The sequence below is a fragment of the Eleutherodactylus coqui genome, chromosome 11, assembly GCF_035609145.1.
Source record: "Eleutherodactylus coqui strain aEleCoq1 chromosome 11, aEleCoq1.hap1, whole genome shotgun sequence".
NCBI lineage: Eukaryota > Metazoa > Chordata > Amphibia > Anura > Eleutherodactylidae > Eleutherodactylus > Eleutherodactylus coqui.
The window spans coordinates 8,707,243-8,723,461 of NC_089847.1; the positions used below are offsets into that span (position 1 = coordinate 8,707,243).

Here is a 16,219-nt window from a genome sequence, read left to right on the forward strand (position 1 = left end):
TAAATCCAAGCAACCAATCAGGTAGCGAATGGTGTGCATTTGGGTAGTAATAGAGATATATGCGCCCTGAAGTCACTTTCACCTCTGTTACTTCGTTTATGGGTGTCTCTGCTGTGGTGACCAGGGTCACAGTGATTGGTAATCCCCTAACAGCATACAAGGGGGCGCTGATAAGTCCTCGGCTTTGACCTCAAAAGATTGATATAGAACAAGGAAGTATTGCAGTTATTCTACCTAGTCCCCTTGGGCATCAATGTATTTCCAACTGCCGTGTTGCAACTTTTTCAACCCATCCAGATAGAATTCTTTTGGTTGGGCAGCAAACCAGACGTTGCCCCCTGCAGTGCATCAAAAATGGAGGCAAATTGGGTTCCTCAAGTAGAAAACAAATGATAGATCCGAGGATGCCAGATCAGGTGGATACGAAGGATGACCAGCACCTTGAAGTCCAGGTCTGCCAGTTTGGGGGGTTTGGCCGCTATGCGGGACAAGGCAAGAACACGACGGGTTAACTTTCCACACCTTTTTGTCTTCAGTGCCCCCTCTAGTGTATCCAGTAGTGTTGTGTAATACACAGCCGAGATTGTAGACCCCATGGGTTGTTCACAAGCCGTATCCCATTTTTGTCATCACTTTGGATGACAACTTCTGAACTTCTTTGGACTCGGAGAGCCGCTGTGTCAGTGTTCTTTTGACTGCTCTTTGACGTGAGATCATAAATGAACATCCACCTCCCATCCATAGTCATCCGTAGAGAGACAGGAACACCTCAACGTCCGGCCGAGAGCACTGCGTGATTTCCTGGGAAGCTGGCACTCCGGCACATTTGTGACCTGCTGACAAACATTGTGGGACCTACTTGGCAGACACCTTCCTGATGTCCAGATGATCGTGAATTATGGCCCTACTCTCTCTGGCAATGTTCAGAGCCTCGGCAGTCAGTTTCCAGGATCGGGTCATCAATAGTGTCTGTGGTTCCTGGAACCGGTCCCCACTGGAGGTCTCTCAGAACGATCTTCCAGAATCTGGTCGTGGATGATGTCTATGGTTTCTGGAACGGTCCTCACTGGAGGTCTCTCAGAACGATCTTCCAGAATTGGGTCATGGATGGAGTCTATGGTTTCTGGAACGGTCCCCACTGGAGGTCTCTCAGAACGGTCTTCCAGAATTGGGTCATGGATGGAGTCTATGGTTTCTGGAACGGTCCCCACTGGAGGTCTCTCAGAACGGTCTTCCAGAATCGGGTCATGAATAGCGTCTATGGTTCCTGGAACGGTCCCCACTGGAGGTCTCGCAGAATGATCTTCCAGAATCGTCTCATGAGTGGAGTCTATAGTTCCTGGAACGGTCCCCACTGGAGGTCTCTCAGAACGGTCTTCATTGTTGGTACTTTCATTGACTCCATTTTCTGTGTTTTGCATGTGCGTAATCTGCGTATTTACGCTCATGCGAATGAGCCCTAACGGTTGCATTTGCTGTCCACCATGTTTGTCCTCACATCTGAGTAACATAAGAATGGCGCGTGAGATCAGGCCAAAATCTGCTCACGAAGCATAACAAAGAATGAACTTTCATTGATGTCAAAACAATTGATGATGTGATGGCGCTTCGTGGAGTAGCATGTTCTTGGGTTGGGTTGTTAGCGGCGGTCTCTTGTTATTGATTCCTTGTCCGTAGATAACGTGGAGGTCTCCTTTAAGAAAGCCTCTGATCCTGTTCCCGCCGTGCATTTCACCACAGACGTAACACAAAATCTGCGCCAAATCAGCAAAAAGTGTCCCATTAATTTGAATGCAGCGTGGATTTTACATCCAAGTCATGGAGAGACAAAGTGGCGCATCAGCCTGTAGTCACACGGATGATTTGCACGTGAGATGGACAGAAGTCACACGGAAAGAGTCCATTGGCCTGACTGTGTTTATGGGTCACACGTGATTGTTCGCTCGGACCGATTGTCTGAGGTTGGAAATCTCCGCATGTCCTATTTTTGTGTGATTCTTTCAAGGAATCGCTCATTATCTGCGGGAGAGCTTGAAAAATGGATCACACGTTCAAATCATACAAGTGCAATCCGTTTTTAATGTACGTTACTATGGGAACCGCAGAGAAAAAGAAGCCGGACCTTGCAATTTTTTAAATTAATTAATTTTTGAAACGTGTGAAAAACTGCTAATGAAAATGATGAAAGCCGCACTAAAATCACATGGGAAATGGTCGTTTTTTTATCGACCAAAATCGCCCTCGCCGTGTGCGTACAGCCTCCGTCATTGATGGGGATTCCATCGGCTTACCCGGATCCGGCGCGTCTGATAAGCGCTCATTCGCACAAGCTTATCTTAAAGCTAAAACCCCATTGATCTACATTGGGATATTCAGACCTGCGTGAAAAAAAAAACCGCAGCCTGCCCTACTGTGGTCCGTATTACAGACCGGAATAAACCATTGAAGTCAAAGAAGGAGAAATCTATTAGATCGTCTTGGTTTTTTTTTTGCACACGGAAATGTGCAGTTATTACACGCGCAGCAAAAATGCAGGAAGGTCAAAATGCCCACTAAGACGGCCTGTCCACGGGCGTTGCGTTTTAATGCAGCGGATTTCCGCCACGGGAGAACACTAAAGTCAATGCCATTTCCCCCATGAACCTATCATACGCGAGAGCAGAACATCGCGGCTGCTTTCCGCTCGTGTACATTGTGCTGCGCTTTCCATGGTTATCCTATGAAAGCGTTTCGTGCGTCGCCCGCGTGCGGATTATTGCTGCGGATAACGCAATGAAATGTCGCCCGTGGGCAGGAGGCCTAAATACACATCGTTCAGTCCGCAGCGTATTCACGGACCGAAACTGAATACGCGGGTGTGAATGAGCCACGGGGCTGAAATCCACGTGCGGATCCTTGACAGCAGAAGTAGAGATCCGCAGGATTCCGCACATAATTGATTCATTGGTTTCCTTTCAGGGGTGACGGCACTGCTTTCGGAGACTGTGAAATGGGCCCCATTAAATGGCGGGACAGACGGCTGCAGGGCGCGGTATCTTATGTACAAAGACGAGGCGCCTGTATTGTGCCTGCTGGTGGGAAGGTGTCCCATGGTGCAAGAGGTGGAGGGCACGTGCCCCCAACTTCTGTAAACCACGGGCACCTGGGATGGAGACCATAACTACAGGAAGGTGACCTTAAGTGGAGTTACATGCTGGGAGAGACGGTGCCCTGATGGCGGTACATGGGGGGCGCAGCGTCACCAAACATGAGGACTTGGAGGGGATATGTCCCCTGGTGCCACAGGGAGAGGAACCTTGCATAGGCTTATAGTTTGTAGGGGAGGCATCCCCCTGGCATCAGGATACGGGGCGTCTGCTGTGCACATGGCGCTCCTAGTGTTGATGAGCCGTATTCCTTTGTGTCTTGTAGATGGAGACGGTTTACAGGACCATTTGCTGCCAGTCTGCAAAGATGAGCAGTGCCAGAAGAGTGTCATTTATCTCATGAAAAACGGATCCACACAGGTGAGAACATAATGCACTGTTACCTGCTGCAGGTATAACTCCACTGTACACAGGTGAGATCACAGTGCACTGTTACCTGCTGCAGGTATGTATCCAGTATACACAGGTGAGAACACAGCAGACTGTTACCTGCTGCAGGTATATATCCAGTGTACACAGGTGAGAACATAATTCTCTGTTACCTGCTGCAGTTATATGTCCAGGGTACACAGGTGGGATCATAGTGCTCCATTACCTGCTGCTGGTATATATCCAGTATACACAGGTGAGAACAAAGCGCACCCTTACCTGCTGCAGGTATGTCTCCAGTATACACAGGTGAGAAGACAGTAAATGGTTAGCTGCTGCAGGTATGTATCCCGTGTACACAGGTGAGAACACAGTGCACCCTTACCTGCTGCAGGTATATGTCCAGTATACACAGGTGAGAACACAGTAGACCGATACCTGCTGCAAGTATATATCCCGTGTACACAGGTGAGAACACAGTGCACCATTAGCTGCTACAGATATATCTCCAGTATATACAGGTGAGATCACAGTGCACCTTTACCTGCTGCAGGTATGTCTGCAGTGTACAGAGGTGAGAACACAGTAAACTGTTAGCTGCTGCAGCTATGTATCCAGTGTACACAGGTGAGAACACAGTGCACCCTTACGTGCTGCAGGTATATGTCCAGTATACACAGGTGAGAACACAGTAGACCGTTACCTGCTGCAGGTATATATCCAGTGTACACAGTGCTCCATTACCTGCTGCAGGTATATATCCAGTGTACACAGGTAAGAACACAGTGCACAGTTACCTGCTACAGGTATGTCTCCAGTGTACACACGTGAGATCACAGCGGACTGTTACCTGCTGCAGGTATATATCTAGTGTACACAGGTGAGATCACAGTGGACTGTTACCTGCTGCAGGTATATATCCAGTATACACAGGTGAGAACACAGTAGATCGTTACCTGCTGCAGGTATATATCTAGTGTACACAGGTGAGAACACAGTGCTCCATTACCTGCTGCAGGTATATATCCAATGTACACAGGTGGGAACACCGTGCACAGTTACCTGCTGCAGGTATGTCTGCAGTGTACAGAGGTGAGAACACAGTAAACTGTTAGCTGCTGCAGCTATGTATCCAGTGTACACAGGTGAGAACACAGTAGACCGTTACCTGCTGTAGGTATATATCCAGTGTACACAGTGCTCCATTACCTGCTGCAGGTATATATCCAGTGTACACAGGTAAAAACACAGTGCACAGTTACCTGCTACAGGTATGTCTCCAGTGTACACATGTGAGATCACAGCGGACTGTTACCTGCTGCAGGTATATATCTAGTGTACACAGGTGAGATCACAGCGGACTGTTACCTGCTGCAGGTATATATCCAGTATACACAGGTGAGAACAAAGTAGATCGTTACCTGCTGCAGGTATATATCCAGTGTACACATGTGAGAACACAGTGCTCCATTACCTGCTGCAGGTATATATCCAATGTACACAGGTGAGAACACAGTGCACAGTTACCTACTACAGGTATGTCTCCAGTGTACACAGGTGAGATCACAGTAGACCGTTACCTGCTGCAGGTATATATCCAGTGTACACAGGTGAGAACACAGTGCTCCATTACCTGCTGCAGGTATATATCCAATGTACAGAGGTGAGAACACAGTGCACAGTTACCTGCTACAGGTATGTCTCCAGTGTACACAGGTGAGCACACAGTGAACCGTTACCTGCTGCAGGTCTATCTCCACCTCCTCATCTCTGTATTCTCTAGACTAGTGTACAGTGTATGTGTATATATTAGTGAGCGTGGCCTCTAGCTCACCACGAGCCACTGCGTGGAGGCTTCCTCTAATGGAGTGGAAACATTGATAAGTTGCCCGCTGGCGGCCTGCGGCTGTTACTTATAATAGATGCATTACCGGTGCCACTTTTCTCATTTTATATTCATTACTTTAAGTATGAAATTAGTGTAGAAATGATTGCGGCTTCTTGGCCCGAGATCAGCGAGTGATAATTTACATATGCTGCCAATTAAGATTCTGCTTAATTCCATCAGCTTTCTGGTCCGTTCCAGATGAGTGTGCCGCTTCATTCTTTTTGGCTTATTTCTTCTTCTTTACACCCAGGTCACTGATCGCAGTGCCCAGGTTGAGGGATGTGGGCGCCCGGCTGCCCTCCTTACATGTATCTGCTGGAGGATGTGGGCGCCCGGCTGCCCTCCTTACATGTATCTGCTGGGGGATGCGGGCGCCCGGCTGCCCTCCTTACATGTATCTGCTGGGGGATGCGGGCGCCCGGCTGCCCTCCTTACATGTATCTGCTGGGGAATGCGGGCGCCTGGCTGCCCTCCTTATATGTATCTGCTGGGGGATGCGGCCGCCCGGCTGCCCTCCTTACATGTATCTGTTGGGGGATGCGGCCGCCCGGCTGCCCTCCTTACATGTATCTGCTGGGGGATGCGGGCGCCCGGCTGCCCTCCTTACATGTATCTGCTGGGGATGCGGGCGCCCGGCTGCCCTCCTTACATGTATCTGCTGGGGGATGCGGGCGCCCGGCTGCCCTCCTTACATGTATCTGCTGGGGGATGCGGGCGCCCGGCTGCCCTCCTTACATGTATCTGCTGTGGATGTGGGCGCCCGGCTGCCCTCCTTACATGTATCTGTTGGGAGTGCGGGCGCCTGGCTGCCCTCCTTACATGTATCTGTTGGGGGTGCGGGCGCCCGGCTGCCCTCCTTACATGTATCTGCTGGGGGATGCGGGCGCCCGGCTGCCCTCCTTACATGTATCTGCTGGGGATGCGGGCGCCCGGCTGCCCTCCTTACATGTATCTGCTGGGGGTGCGGGCGCCCGGCTGCCCTCCTTACATGTATCTGCTGCATTGAAACTATGACTTAAAGATGCAATAAAATAGGTCAAGAAGGAATTTTCATCCATATCTTTGTGAGATTTAAGCCCGGGTTATATTTAGCTGCTTCAACATTGTGGATGAATTTCCTGTGATCTACTTCACTGTCGCCCCTTAAAGGGGAACTCCGCCTCTATTTGTTCACCTCTAGATCTGCAACTCCCTGAACTTAGACTAGTTTGCTCTTTATTTTGCTGCTTGTTGCTGCGAGCATCCCTATCAATTCATGACTAATACAAGAATGTCCATCCTGAGCCGCCTGCTTCATGAATAGAATGGCAGAACTACAGTGAAGACTGATAGTTGCGCATAAGTAAGAGGGACGCATGATAAAATGTTATCTCTGTTTAACCCTGTCATTCGGGGTCTGAGGGCAGCTGGGTGACGACCACTGTAGGAGCCGTAATGATGGCCATTTGCATTTACTAACATATGACGACGTGAAACCTTCCTAAAAATGTCATTGTCCTCAACTTCCTGCCGCTCTCCCTCCATGCAGCCTCTCTGTAAAAGTATGAAAAGTTCTTCAGTTCCCCCAAAATCTGTGTATAGTAATTAATAATACACGGGGAGGAGGGGGATGCAGCTGCAGCCTCTCTCATTCTGTATGCTGTGAAAGGGGACAAGGAGCAGCAGTGTGCAGTAATGTAGTTAAAATGGACAGGAGGGGGATGAGGGTGAGGGATGAGCTGTGGGGAGCAATACATTTAATAAAAGTGAGGAGGGGGATGCTGCTGCAGCTTTTTTTTTGTTTATACTGTGAGGAGCAGTGGGGAATAATGTTAATAGCGAGGAGGAGGAGGAGGATGCAGCTGCAGCTTCTCTTGGTTTATGCTGTGAGAGAAGAGAGGGAGGAGCAGTGGGGAGTATTGTCTCTAATGGGGAGGAGGGGGATGCAGCTATAGCTTCTCTCTTTTTATGCTGTGAGAGAGGAGAGGGAGGAGCAGTGGGGAGTAATGTCCTTAATGGGGAGGAGGGGGATGCAGCTATAGCTTCTCTCTTTTTATGCTGTGAGAGAGGAGAGGGAGGAGCAGTGGGGAGTAATGTCCTTAATGGGGAGGAGGGGGATGCAGCTGTAGCTTCTCTCCCTGTGCATGTTTTGAGAAGCAGGAGCAGTGTGGGGAGTAATGTCCTTATTAGGGAGGAGGAGGATGCAACTGTAGCTTCTCTCTGCTTATGCTGTGAGGGAGGAGCAGTGGGGAGTAATGTCCTTAATAAGGAGGAGAGGAGATGCAGCTTTAGCTTCTCTCGCTGTGCATGCTGTGAGAGGGAGGAGCAGTGGGGAATAATGTCCTTAATAGGGAGGAGGGGGTATGCAGCTGTAGCTTCTCTCCCTGGGCATGCTGTGAGAGGGAGGAGCAGTGGGGAATAATGTCCTTAATAGGGAGGAGGGGGTATGCAGCTGTAGCTTCCCTCCCTGTGCATGCTGTGAGAGGGAGGAGCAGTGGGCAATAATGTCCTTAATAGGGAGGAGGGGGTATGCAGCTGTAGCTTCCCTCCCTGTGCATGCTGTGAGAGGGAGGAGCAGTGGGGAATAATGTCCTTAATAGGGAGGAGGGGGTATGCAGCTGTAGCTTCCCTCCCTGTGCATGCTGTGAGAGGGAGGAGCAGTGGGGAATAATGTCCTTAATAGGGAGGAGGAGGATGCAGCTTTAGCTTCTCTCCCTGTGCATGTTGTGAGAGGGAGGAGCAGTGGGGAGTAATGTCCTTAGTAGGGAGGAGGAGGAGGAAGATGAGGATGCAGCTTTAGCTTCTCTCGCTGTGCATGCTGTGAGAGGGAGGAGCAGTGCGGGGGAGTAATGTCCTTAATATGGAGGAGGGGGTATGCAGCTGTAGCTTCTCTCTATGTGCATGCTGTGAGAGGGAGGAGCAGTGAGGAATAATTTCCTTAATAGGGAGGAGGAGGATGCAGCTTTAGCTTCTCTTCCTGTGCATGCTGTGAGAGGGAGGAATAGTGGGGAGTAATGTCCTTAATAGGGAGGAGAGGAGATGCAGCTGTAGCTTCTCTCCCTGTGCATGTTTTGAGAGGGAGGAGCAGTGGGGAGGCGTTACAATGAGGGGACGTGCGCAGCGTTACAATGAGGGTGCGTGCGCGGCGGTACAATGAGGGGGCGTGCGCGGCGGTACAATGAGGGGGCGTGCGCGGCGGTACAATGAGGGGGCGTGCGCGGCGGTACAATGAGGGGGCGTGCGCGGCGTTACAATGAGGGGACGTGCTCTGCGGTCCTCCTGCCCTTGCTTGTTTTGAGCTCAGGTCCTTCATGTAGGAGATGTTCTCCTTCCACCGACTCTCATGTATTCGCCGCTGCGCAGCGTCGTCCTTTACATTCTGCAGAACGTGTGCGGATATTGAGGGTTGTTCTTCCGCCTGATCCGTTGGGCTGTTTGCATTTAACTCTCATTATGCAGACTGCGCCGTTGTATTCTGCAGCAGTGTCATGTGACAAGATGGCGGCTGAGCGCTGGGACCCTCACCGGACTGAAGCGATCGGGACACTCGGAGATGTTGGAGTCTCACTGACTTCACTGGTGTGGTTGTCAGCGCCTTGTAACTGCAGAAGTCCCCGAAGAGTTCCAGATCTTCCCTGCAGATTTGCGCACGGACAATCCCCCGCTGGTTTTGTGGACGAGATATGAACTAATCTTATCTACGTGCTGCCGATCGTCTTTGTATGGGAATTGCATTACGGTGCAGATTGTTACATTGTGTCCACATGTGTAGCAGGCGAAATCCACATACATGACCGGTCTGCGTAGAAATCTGCAATTGGGTTGCAGCGGAAAAGTCCACCTCGTGTGCGTCCATGACAGGGGGGGGGGGGGGAGGGGGCGGGCGCTAGTTTTAGGGAATCAGCGGTATTTCTTGCATCATAAGCATTATTCAATATTTTCTGATATGCTTTCTGTATCAGTTCTTTATGTTCTTTAAGATCTCTGCTTGCTGTCTTGCAATGGGAACCTTCATTGATTACTCCCAGGTCCTGATCATGTGATAAACTCGCAGGTACGCGACTCTTGAGGCTTGGATTCTACACTGCGGTAACCGCATGCGCTCCAAACTCCGCCCACCTACGGCATCCAATGCCAGACAACATTACTAGCATGTGGCCGTTGGCTAATGATGGGCATGAACCCTAAAACAGCTGCCTTTTTGGAGAAGGCTCTTGTTTGACTTACATTCTTAGCCATGTTACAAGCCTGGATACTGTCTTGCAATAGGTGGCGCTGCTGAGGCATTATACCAGCTCTAATTTGCATATCGTATTTCCCAGGGAGCATTGCACAACTTGGTGTTCTCCACAAGGGTAAACAGTGCCGCTTCAGATGCTATTCCACTCTTGTGCCAGATATGGCATCGGGTACGGAGCTACGCTGCCGCACGCTGGGTGGCATAGTTGCTAAGGCAACCATGTGAAGCCCAGAGAGCCCTGTGCATAGATCCTAATTATTACAATAAGATGCAATTGTAGCGACAAGTTACGTAAAAATAACAAATCCACGGCCGAAAACAAAACAACATAAAAGAAGAGAACAAGTCAAGGGCGTCCATTGTAGCGAGCGCCGCGCCGATTGTAAGGAGGAAATGCCAAGATACACAATAACATACAATAACGCCAAAGGCAGAAAAGCTACATGAAAACAACTAAGAGGAGGGAGTAATAAGGGGGATACTAAGTCATGTAATAAAAAGGTCCACTACAAGCGCTGATGGAACTGCGGGTCAGAAGTGACATCCTGATGACAGAAGACAATTCGAGGAGCGGTGTTCACTGGTGATCGTCTAGTTCTAGTAAAAGTAATAAAACATATATAGAATAAACCCTCAGCCGCTCACATCACCCGTAAACCAGCAAAGGTTATCTTCACTGTATCGCAGGGGGGCAGAACCTGCGCCCCCCCCCCCCCCCACACTGCAGAACCTGCGCCCCCCCCCCCCCCCCCTCACTGTGCAGAACCTGCGGCTCCTCCACTGCAGAACCTGTGCCCCCCCCCCCCCTCCTCACGCTGCAGAACCTGCGCCCCCCCCCCCTCACTGTGCAGAACCTGCGGCTCCTCCACTGCAGAACCTGCACCCCCTTCCCGTGCGGCGCCTGCAGTTCCCCCACTGCAGAACCTGTCCCCCCCTCCCCGTTCAAAACCTGCGGCTCCCCCACTGCAGGACCTGTGTCCTGTGCCCCCTCACCCGCTGCAGAACCTGCGTCCTATCCCCTCACCCCCAGTGCAGAACCTGCGACCACCCCACTGCAAAACCTGCGTCCCTGCACTTGTGACATACTAGTCTGCTACGACACCCATCATCTACAATGGAGAGAGCCGGAGTGTTGCTGGGGCAGAATGGGAAGCTCGTTCTATCGATCCGTAGGAGTCGGTGAAGTAGAACATTTATGGCGAGCAACTTGTGATATGCCATAAACGCCTCCGCCATTACTGCATCCCGTGGGAGCGCTTCCAGCGGACGGAGGAGCCAGAAATGTGCAGCTCTGCTATAGAGTAACTGTATAACTGACTGGTAAACCAGCCGCCATTAACAACTGACCACTAGGCTGCCATACGAGCGCTTGCGGTTTCCTGAAATTGCCAGGATGCATCTGCAGCCCGGCAATTAGTGCCAATACACAGGCATTAACGGGGCTCGTAGGATGGCAGCCTTAGGGCATACTACTTTAGGCTTGGGTCTCCCCGCGCCGCTCAGCACATTGGGTGACAAAAGAATGCTATTGTTGGCCATCGAAGGCAGCGAGTTCCAATGAAAGGTTGGCGGTACACAAGTCCTCTGAATGTACCCCGCCAGGTGATCTCTCGCTCTCCTCGCCGATGCTTCCCATTTATTGGATGCCATGTGATTCTTGCCAGTCTTGTCTCAGGGAGGCGTAGAATGTGTCCAGCAAAACGGAGCGTATAGTGCAGTCAGGATCATGATAATCAGAAGTCGTATCTTCGTTTGTAATGGCAGGGAGGCGTTGGCCCATATAGGGCACAGACATTGGGAAGCCGCCCGCGCCTTCCTGATGCGACACTGGACATCATGTTCAGCATCCATGTCGTTGTTGATAGACCAACCGGTCAATCTCTTGCAACCGCTGGTGCTGGTTGACCGTAATTGAGGCGTTTGTCAATACGGCGTATCCAACTTGCATAATATGTGTCTTCTCACAGTTAATCCGTAAACCAGCCATTGCCCCATAATAGCCATCAGTACCCAATCGGTGGGGTGACGTCTCCCTTAGAGCCGCTTCACCTTCTTTGGTTCCACCATCCCGTAACCGTAGCCTAGAGAGTAAGCCAATATGGTCCATTCGGAGTCTCATCATCCGCGCCTATTGTGATGCCCCCTTGCAGGCGGTGACCTCCTACCCGACGCTGATCGCCCTGACACCGCTTCTCTCTTACTTTGCAGTGGGTTCCAGTACTGGAGAATTTTACCAACGCCAACACGCTTTGGGCTTTTGTGCTCCCGGACTCTCCACACTTCCCGTCTCTGCCGATCGCTCTCCACATGGGGGATTACAACATGGATGGCTATCCGGACGCCCTCGTCATCCTGCGCAATACATCGGGGAGGTAAGTGCACCGCAGTCCTCTTACTTATCTTCCTCTTCCAGCTGATCTCTCTTTGCAAGCAATTGTGGGGATTTGGACATGGCCGGAAGCGTTGGCTTGTCTAATGAGTCGCCAGGAGAGCGGTAACTGGCAGGACTGCAGCCTCCGGATCGATATCTCCTCGGATGTTTCTTACACCGAGGCTGGTCTCTTCTCTCTATTTCTTGATGTGTTTGTAGATTGTGCTTATTTTGCGCACGGTGGGGTGCAGCCATCTTTTCCCTATGCTTCGTTAGTAATTATGGAGGGGGGGTGTAATCGGGCCCCTCGTTGGTGCAGGACCCCGAATACATTGAGAGCAGCTCCTTACACCGGAACACCTTGCTGTAGCTTTGTGGATAACGGACAGATGGAGAGGAGGGGTTATAGTTCATGAGGCCGGGCGCACCGGACCATATTAAATGCCGTATTATACGGGCTCTGGACGCCCGTGTGATATGCGGTAGCGCACAACAATCAAGTATATTGTCTTACACAGTTCCACTCACATTAGCTTCGGTAAACGGTCATTAGCAGTACAATTTAATGGCCGTACGCACGGTCACAGCCGGCTCCACAGCTGTAAAATGTTGCGATAGCCCTGCGGCGGTTTACGCTTACGCCAATGTGAGCCCGGCCTTACTGTGGTGTCCAAGGAGCTGTCATACGTCTACATGGACTTCCGTCACCTTCCTAAGGACCCCGGGGCAGATAAATCGTTCAGAATCCCACATCCAGCGGAGATCTGATCAAGCGTCCTTCAGTCTGATTACAATGTAGTCTGAATGTTCATTGTTTCTTCTTGTTCAGAGTGAAGGACGGATCGTTCATGTAAACAGGCAGCATCCTCTATGAGCGACTGCCTGTTCACTGGGAATGATCCCCGCCGCTCCGCCTCCATTCACCGAGCGACGTTCATTCTTGTGTAAAGGCAATGGATCATCGCCGGCGCGATCCATGAAGCGTCTGCGTCCGACGTGTCATCCTGTGTATAAGCACCCTTGGGGACCAAGAAGAGTCTGTGATCTCGGACCAATTAAATTAGTCCTTATGCTCCAATCACATCCAGAGCTGCACTTAAAATATCCCATTCACATACATTACTTAGATCTATAAGCGGGTTTTCTGGGACTAGGATATCGATGACCTATTCTCAGGATTAGCCATCAGTACCAGTCAGTGGGGTCCGCGTTCTAGGACCCCCTACTGATCAGCTAATTGAAGAAGCGCTGTCGCTTGGATGAACGCCATGACTAGAAACATCACGTTCCTCAGTCTTGTGGCCTTTCAGCAGCTCTGTCCCATTTGAGTGAATGGGAATGAGCTGCTACACCAGGCACGGCCACTACAAAGTGTACGGTGCTGTGCCTGGTGTGCAGGTTGGTGGAGGTCCTGATTAGGTTGGTGATCATAAAGGGTTCTCCACCTGGGATGCCGTATTATGCAAGAAGTATAGAAGCATTGTCCATACAGCAGGGGGACGTAAAGCGGGATACCTACTGTAGAGTCTTGCATACAGCTTTGGATGTGAGCGGCGTATGAAATGTGTTCTAACCTCAGCTGTAAAGTTCTATTCTTTTAATGGCACAGGAACGCTTCCGCTGCGCCGTCTCCTGCCGGACGCACTTCCCGCGCTTCACGTTCTCCACCAGCCCCATCTGTGTTTCTCATACTTGAAGGATTTATTTGTGAGCGCAATTCTAAAAACTATCCGCCTGTCTTAAAGAATTCCCCAGAAGCTGTAATTATTCCTCTCCTCCTGGTTGGCACCGCCAGTCGGGTTCTGCCAGCCAATTGTCTCTACCCCCTAATTATTTAATCAAAATGTCACAGACAATTTGCGGCGGAATATAATGAAGCCGTAACTGTTTGTTGTTCCGGATTCTTCCGACCGCGTTCCGGGGGCTGTAAGAACACTCGGGGACTAGTGGGGGTTTTGGCACGGGAACGGTCAACTCTAAGTACCATGAAAATACGTTTCCTTTTAGAGAAAATTGTTACCCGCGGCACGGACTTACGCCCGTTGATGGAGACGACCGCGGGAGACGGAAAGTAAAACCCACACAAAGTCTAAGGAAGGAAAAAAAAACTCCATGGAACTTGTTTTCCTTCCAGAAATGCGTCGTGGCCGGGCAGGAGCTCCTAATCGCAACGACGCAAATAACCGTTTTTTGGCGAGTTTGCTTCCAAGGGGCCGCGCCATAGCCAATCTATAAAGGAAAAAAATCCTGAATGCATTGTACAAGGAGGCTGCGGCCGTGCGGTCAGGGAGACGCTGCCGCGCTTTTTAGTCGGAGCTTGAAAGTAAAAAATAAAGAGGAGCCCCAGCTGTGTTTTTCATCCCCGATCCCCGCTGTTCTCCCCTTCACATCTCCGATAGCAGCCAGTCGCGCTTTAGTAGACGCCGGGCCCGGCGCACAGCCAACAGAGCATTTAGAAAATGTTACAACAGGATTTCGGGCAGCGAGAAACGACTTCTTACTGCGCTCAGCTATTTTCTCATGTTCTTAGAAGTTGCTCTCCTTGAGGACATGCATATATTTCTTAAGACCCCGGCGAGCGGTCACGTTCTGCACGAATGCTAATTGATATTTATTTTGTGCTGGAAGGAAGCAGGAAAACTTGGAATACAGCCATCGCTTCTGCCTGGTGTAAGTCAGCGGTGGATTCCTGTTTCTTTTAGATGCGACGGTGGCGGTTTATGGGGGGAGATACACGTCCCAGCACTGTATATTGGGATCCTGAATGGATGATGCACGTTAGAGATACCTTGTACCATATGCCTTGTGCCCATCCTTCATCTCTATAATGTTGGGGTTCTGGGTAGATTGTGCCCATCCTTCATCTCTATAATGTAGGGGATCTGGGTAGATTGTGCCCATCCTTCATCTCTATAATGTTGGTGTTCCTGGTACATTGTGCCCATCCTTCATCTCTATAATGTTGGGGTTCTGGGTAGATTGTGCCCATCCTTCATCTCTATAATGTAGGGGATCTGGGTAGATTGTGCTCATCCTTCATCTCTATAATGTAAGGGTTCTGGGTAGATTGTGCCCATCCTTCATCTCTATAATGTAAGGGTTCTGGGTAGATTGTGCCCATCCTTCATCTCTATAATGTAGGGGATCTGGGTAGATTGTGCCCATCCTTCATCTCTATAATGTAGGGGATCTGGGTAGATTGTGCCCATCCTTCATCTCTATAATGTAGGGGATCTGGGTAGATTGTGCCCATCCTTCATCTCTATAATGTTGGGGATCTGGGTAGATTGTGCCCATCCTTCATCTCTATAATGTAGGGGATCTGGGTAGATTGTGCCCATCCTTCATCTCTATAATGTAGGGAATCTGGGTAGATTGTGCCCATCCTTCATCTCTATAATGTAGGGGATCTGGGTAGATTGTGCCCATCCTTCATCTCTATAATGTAGGGGATCTGGGTAGATTGTGCTCATGCTTCATCTCTATAATGTTGGTGTTCCGGGTAGATTGTGCCCATGCTTCATCTCTATAATGTTGGTGTTCCGGGTAGATTGTGCCCATGCTTCATCTCTATAATGTTGGGGTTCTGGGTAGATTGTGCCCATCCTTCATCTGTATAATGTTGGGGTTCAGGGTAGATTGTGCCCATACTTCATCTCTATAATGTTGGGGTTCTGGGTAGATTGTGCTTATGCCTCATCTCTATAATGTAGGGTTTCTGGGTAGATCGTGCCCATCCTTCATCTCTATAATGTTGGGGTTCTGGGTAGATTGTGCTCACGCTTCATCTCTATAATGTTGGGGTTCTGGGTAGATTGTGCTCATCCTTCATCTCTATAATGTTGGTGTTTCGGGTAGATTGTGCCCATCCTTCATCTCTATAATGTTGGGGTTCTGGGTAGATTATGCTCATCCTTCATCTCTATAATGTTGGTGTTTCGGGTAGATTGTGCTCACGCTTCATCTCTATAATGTTGGGGTTCTGGGTAGATTGTGCTCACGCTTCATCTCTATAATGTTGGGGTTCTGGGTAGATTGTGCTCACGCTTCATCTCTATAATGTTGGGGTTCTGGGTAGATTGTGCCCATCCTTCATCTCTATAATGTTGGGGTTCCGGGTGGATTGTGCTCATGCTTCATCTCTATAATGTTGGGTTTCGGGTAGATTGTGCCCATCCTTCATTTCTATAATGTAGGGGTTCTGGGTAGATTGTGCCCATCCTTCA

At 50.1% G+C, this 16,219-nt stretch overlaps 1 protein-coding gene across 1 annotated transcript in view; it reads left to right on the forward strand.

Moving 5' to 3' along the window:
- The window catches only part of ITFG1 (integrin alpha FG-GAP repeat containing 1), a 164,429-nt gene that overhangs the window by 66,155 nt on the left and 82,055 nt on the right, over nt 1–16,219 (forward strand). Inside the window, exons 9-10 of the mRNA XM_066583997.1 lie at nt 3,412–3,506; nt 11,831–11,994. Of these exons, the coding sequence (XP_066440094.1) occupies nt 3,412–3,506; nt 11,831–11,994 (259 nt within the window). The remainder of the gene's footprint in view (nt 1–3,411; nt 3,507–11,830; nt 11,995–16,219) is intronic.